Source organism: Lolium perenne, chromosome 6 (genome assembly GCF_019359855.2).
Source record: "Lolium perenne isolate Kyuss_39 chromosome 6, Kyuss_2.0, whole genome shotgun sequence".
Taxonomy (NCBI): Eukaryota; Viridiplantae; Streptophyta; class Magnoliopsida; order Poales; family Poaceae; genus Lolium; species Lolium perenne.
In genome coordinates this window covers 186,361,885-186,368,074 of record NC_067249.2, presented here as the reverse complement: position 1 = coordinate 186,368,074, position 6,190 = coordinate 186,361,885, and the positions used below count along the sequence as shown (strand labels likewise).

At 40.5% G+C, this 6,190-nt stretch overlaps 1 protein-coding gene across 1 annotated transcript; it reads right to left on the bottom strand.

Moving 5' to 3' along the window:
* Positions 1-1,217: 1,217 nt before the first annotated feature.
* On the bottom strand, positions 1,218-5,507 carry LOC127306692 (F-box protein PP2-A13). Its single transcript, XM_051337383.2, has 3 exons — positions 4,685-5,507; positions 4,354-4,472; positions 1,218-1,951 (listed from the first exon to the last, which is right to left on the bottom strand). Exons 1-3 carry the CDS (start codon positions 5,030-5,032, stop codon positions 1,522-1,524), a joined length of 897 nt encoding a protein of 298 aa, XP_051193343.1. The 5' UTR covers positions 5,033-5,507; the 3' UTR covers positions 1,218-1,521.
* Positions 5,508-6,190: the final 683 nt, after the last annotated feature.

Below are 6,190 nucleotides of genomic sequence, written 5' to 3'. Positions count from 1 at the left end.
CCTTGATGTAGCATCTAGCCCTATTTATTATATTTGTTTACTTATTTTATTGTTTGTTGTATTTTAATTTAAAAACAATCCTCGCAAACATTTTTATTCATATGCTATATTTGATAAATGGTTCTATGTTGAAAAAGAAATATCTTTAATGTTTGGGGGGCGACGTTTGGGGGACGCGGCTAGGGAGCGACGTCCCCCAAACGCGGCACGAACAAAACACGTCCCCTAAACGTTCAATTCGGCGTGGTTTGGGGGATGCTTTGGGGGACACAACTGGAGATGGTCTCAGTTGGTTTATTTTCAAGTTGATCACAATTGAGCTAAAATACAAGTCAACCTTAATGGGCTCTCGGGCCTAGCTTTCTTGTAGCACTGACCTTGGCTGGTCCTCCCTACATGTTTGTTCTGGGCCAAAACATTTGCCGCCCATTTCCAAAGCAAAAATTACAGCAACCCATCACTCGCAAAAAGAACGAGGCATTATAAATGGCTCCCTCTGAAAGGAATGTTTCTGGAGCTGAATTTTTTGAAAATAACTTTTTGTAGAGTTATAAGTGGCCTTTATTGGCAGAAGCAATGCATAGGCCTTCCCAAGAGTATACAAATGGAGGCTAAACTACATTTAAAAAACAATTAAAATTCGTATTTCAAAGTTTCAAAAAATTGAAACAAAATTTATGAGGTAGACAATGATGTACTACAAACGTGCAAAATCTTAATATGAACTGGTACAGCCTAGAATACAAAGTGGTCCGCATTAAGATTTTGCACGTTTATAGTATACACTATTGGCTACTCCTAGAATTTTCTTTTAGATCATTCAAAAACTTTGAAAACCCAATTTTAAGTGTTTGAAAATAGAGGTGCGTATCTCAGCCTCCGTTTCACATTTCCCTTTCCTGGATCGTCTAACAAACTCTCAAGGACGCGATCTGCAGACCGAACACATGCTCAGGCCAGGCAACACAACCACTAACCACGGCTATCAGCCTAGTAGAGCATATTTCTCTCTAAGAAAGAAAAAACGATCTCATGTATATGAGCTTGGAACACGGGTTCAAAAGACTGCTCCTGAATACACGAATGGTCAAGATAAAATTAGTTACAGTCAAAGGACCAGACAAATAGGAATACCCACTCAGTTCGCCAAACATCATATGCTGATGAAAACTACATATGAAGATGGCACTGACTCAGCTCGCCAAATATCATTATGCTGATTGGAAAAATACAGATGAAGATGGCATTTGACTGCTTATTTCAGACGACTAGTACTGTGTACTCCACAAATAACATGTCAAGTTAAACTGATTCTAGATCTCTCCTACCTCCCTCCCTACCAGTGTGTAACTAACACTACAAAGAATACATGACAAATTGCAAGACCCTCAGAAAGTAAAGAAAGAGGACAAGAAAAATAATATATACACAAACTTTCAGATAAGAATGGACAGGAAAAATACTAGCCATCTCCCTCTGAATTGCCTCGCGTTGCTGGAGCATCGCAACCACCCTGCAAAATTACATGTAGACTGTGTTCATCTTCTCGCGTCGATACCCTTTCGGATATATCACGACTGAATCGACGCACAGGCCACCTTTCGTGTGGGTGCAGTCGATCTGCATCATCGAATACTTCAGGCTGATCAACTCATCGGAGTTCGAAATGACAAAATCGCCGACATGGTAAAGAATCCAGCTTCCTGGTCCATCTAGATAATATTCTGATGTAGCCTGTTGTTCATCCGATGTTGAGAGGTGGAACCGGGTGGGTCTGGCATCCCACCCATGGATGAGCTCAGTGTCACAAACCCGACGACCCATGCGCTTGTGCGCTCGACCCAAGTGAAGACGGAAAAACAGGCTGTATGAACCTGCAGGGAAGCAGAAATCAAGCTCCCCACCCACCTCAAGCCACCAAATTTGCTGAAGATAAGCAACACTATGGAATCTGAAATAACAAAGGGAAGAATCTCAGTGAACCTCCATTTACCGCAAATCTATAATTGAAAGGTATGGAATGGCTGAAGAGTTATGTTACACTTAATATGCAAAGTCCATTTCCTTTCTATGTAATAGTAATTGTGCACACGCAATGCACATTTAACTGTAAACACAATGCAGTGAATATGTTCAATAGATATTTGTTTCGCTTCTAAGTACTGAAATATATTCTGTGTCAATAAGTAATATGTACAATGCATATGGAAGAAAGAAGATAGAGGAGAATTTAGATGAGGTGGTCACTACAGTAGTTAGGTGGGGTTAATTAAGGAGTAACTGTGCCGTGCAATTAAAAGGCGATTTCCAGTGGCGGAGCTAGCCGAGAATGTATGGGGGGCAAAAGAAAAAATAGGAATACTTGGGGGTGGGGGCAAATGACTCTAAATTTTCCCACCTAAGTCCCGAGAAAAATATTTTCTTCAATGAATCTTTCAACCCTGGGGGTGCGGCGGCCCCTGCTGGCTTACACATAGCTCCGCCAGTGGCGATTTCAGTAAGCAACTAAAACCATCTGATGAGTGGATGCATGGCCAAGATTGAATGTCCGGAACTCATGATTTTTATATTAGTAAAGATTTCGATACTTGAGGAAACTAAAGGGGTTAGGGAATGTAGAGAAATCGTAAGTCTGACAGCAGATCCTATAATCAAATATCTCGTCAATTACAACCTCTGAAACTTATATCCCTGAATATAGCTGACTACAATCAATAAAACTGCACTGACAACACTTTGTAATGAAATGGTAGGAACTCTCCAATTTAGACACTGTTAGTTCTACACATATTTAATAGAGACAGGTCAGGTATGAAGAAAAAAACCCGTACAAAGCAAAGCAAAACTAGTACAATTTACATAGGGCTAAACAACTTTGAGATAAGGGGAAAGTGTAAATGCTCTTAAACTGTGGTAGCTTAATGCAGATATTGTTTGGGAACAAACCTAATTCTATAGTACAAATTACTGTTTGGCTGGATTAGGCGGGTTAGCTCTGGGTTAGCAATACAAAACATAATTTGGGAGGGTTCATTGTGTCATTGTGGTGGGTTAGCGTATTCCACCATTTCTGTCAGTATTGCATCAAACGAAAAATTGCACAAATAAAAGATCTAAAAGTACATTTCTGTCAGTATTCCTCTGCATGCATTGTTTTCACCCTTTCTCCCTTATAAATCCGTCATTCGTGTGGCTTCAGATTATACCATAAAAAAAATGAGTGATTCTATCATAAATAGTGCACATTGGTGTATGTTATTTGAATTTTAAAAACTATGCACAGAAAAAAAAAAGTTTAGGCCATATAGAATCTGCATCGAAATTGGTCATTCTAGTATAATTTTAGGCTTAAAGGGCATTAAAAGTGGAGAAGTAGAAAATGTCTTTACATAAAAATACTATTATTGCGAGGAGTTTATCTTTTGAATCACCATGTTACACTTTTATGCGTCCACAAAACCCTTACATTCTTCACCCTTCATAGCCCCCATATGCTAAAGGCAAGAAAGTTCTTCCATAAAATGATTATGTTCCCAACACACTTTTTTCTCTCCAGTATCTCTTCCTTTCAGAAACTTATTTCATCTATGTATTCTTCTTTGTAAATATGTGTTTGCTTTCTTAACATCTACACAGTTAGAAACTTATAATCTAGACCCACCACGATGACAATAATTTATTATCATTTTTATTCAATTAATATGACAATTTCTAGCCCTTCAGAGCAAACATGAACATGACTGCTAACCTTGTTTAGTACATTCATGTCAAAGGAAACGTTGTTGTTCTCATAGTTCACCATCTCGTGAATTAACCGGTGTTGCACAATTCACATTGACTAACATCCCGTTTATGCTAATAGCAGGTTAACATCACAATGACTACTAATCTAATAAGTAGCTTACAAAATTTGCAACATGAGGTTACCTCCTGACTTTAAAATGGCCTAATTTGAAAGAACGGTTTTTCATCAACCAAGTATACCATGAAAGCATGTAGTAACCTAACCAGCTAATAAACTATTAAAGAAATCTAATCATATCAAAGAGCATACACTAGTTAAACCGAGTTAACCAAACACAACGTTCTTAACTAGCATTCCTTCTATTTGTGTGGACAATTGTATGCTGACAGTCCTGGCATGCAAAAAAAAAAAAAAAAAAAACTGAATGTAAACTATAATTTATTCTTTGGGGACTAAGAAAGAACATGCCAGCAATAGCTCTAGTTCATAAGGCTTTAAACGTGAATCAAATAACCAAATGCTGAGATGGTTTCTTTAATGGTAATTATAGGAATTCAGATCTCATAGAGAAAATCTTCACGGAATAAAGATCAGCAAGAGGAAAATACCTTGATTCCTCTGTGACAAGGTGGCTCCAGTATCTTCGGTCATCTATACCTGTTATTGCCATCGCTTTTGAGGAGATGGACATGCAAAGACCTCCCTTGTTCTTCTCAATACAGAATTCCTACAAGCCACAACATTGTTGCCTATTAAACATAACAAATCATTCAAGCAATAGCAGAATGACAGTTGACAGCCAACCCAACCAAACATGAACAAAAAAAGAAATTAGAAAGCTCCTTGAGTTTATTAACCAAATTATCTGCTCAATTAATCATCTACAAAATAATAATCAGCTCTAGTAGACTGCTATAAATATCTAGTTAAATGAGTTACCTTTGTACCGGCATCAAAAAGTGTAGGCCGGCACAGGCGCGCGTAAATCTCCTTCTTAGTCGATATAAGGGAGCAGGGCTTGACATTGCCATCTCCGTCGCCACCGCCCTCATCATCGGCGGCAGCTGCAAGAGCCACAAGGTACCGGTAGTTAGCGGGCAGCTTGCCGGCCCACACGCAGTCCGCGGAGGCGGCGCCCCGGAAGGCGCGGTTGAGGCAGGCTACTTGGCAGATCTCCGGCGGGTTAAGGTTGAGCAGCACCGCCGCCACGCAGCTCTCCGGCATGTCGCCGAGCGACGTCTCTCCCCACTCCCCGTCTGCGCCAAGGATGCTCGATCCCGTCCCCATCCAAGAACCCGATTGCACGGGTTATCGCCGCCTTCTCTGCGAACGACTCCCAGCGCCTCAGATTCGCCGAGCAAAGTGGGATTTGAGCCAAGAAACCGCCAATTGGCCTTCGATTCAGTCGAGCACAATCCAAGAATCGCCCATGCGGGACTGAATGGTTCTCGAATCCAAGCCTTGCAAGGCCGATTCGATCAATGGGTGGCACCTTCGGACCCCGCTGAACTCAAATCGAGCAAAATCGACCAAATAAAATGCTCCGATTTCCTACCGGCTTGGCGCCACGTCGAGCTAAAAAGACCCAATCTTCCGGAGAACCGGCCCCAAATTGATGGAGAACTCGGCCTCGGATCGATTGGCGTATCGAGTCCCGCGAGAGAAATTTTCCTCGAATGGTAGGGGAGAAGCGCTGGGAGGAAACGGGGAGATTTTTCAGAGCCTTTTAAGGAAGAACAGACTTGGTCCACCGCCCGCCGGTCCCGGTGTAGATATACATACGGCCATACGGTAGGTCGCTTACCTACTGACCGTATAAACATTGCCATTCGGGTTCAGTTGTTTAGTTTTCTCTGGCCAACGGCGTAAGACAGCGGCGGATAATGTGTACTCATGTGCACCGGCTAAGTTTGCGCGGATATGATTCCATCGACTTTGGATTAACTTCTTTTATTTTCCAGGGAGGAACTGGATTAGGTTGGAAAAGAAAGATTGGTTTTTACAGGATTTATCAGGATCGAGATTCTATGACAAAATTCCTCTAGAACTCGTTTATTTCATAAGATCCTATTCTATAGAAATTAATCTCACAGAACTTTTAGTGCAAGTTTTTAAGAAAAATATAATTATGTTAGATGTCATGAAAAAATCTTTTCAGTACAATCAGTTTTTCTATCCATAATATTTAGAGTGAATTTTATTTTTCACCCTTTAGTCATATATTTGCGCGGATATGTTTCATTGGCTTTGGATTAACTTCTTTTATTTTCTAGGGAGGATTTGAATTAGGTTGATGCTTTTCTCAAGGGTGAACCCTCGGCTCGTTTGACTCATAGATTTTTTATGGATTTACGTGAGATTGAGATTCTATGATTTTTTCTGCAAAACTTGTTTACTCACGGGATCATATTCTATAGGAATTAATCCCATCAAAACTTATAGTGT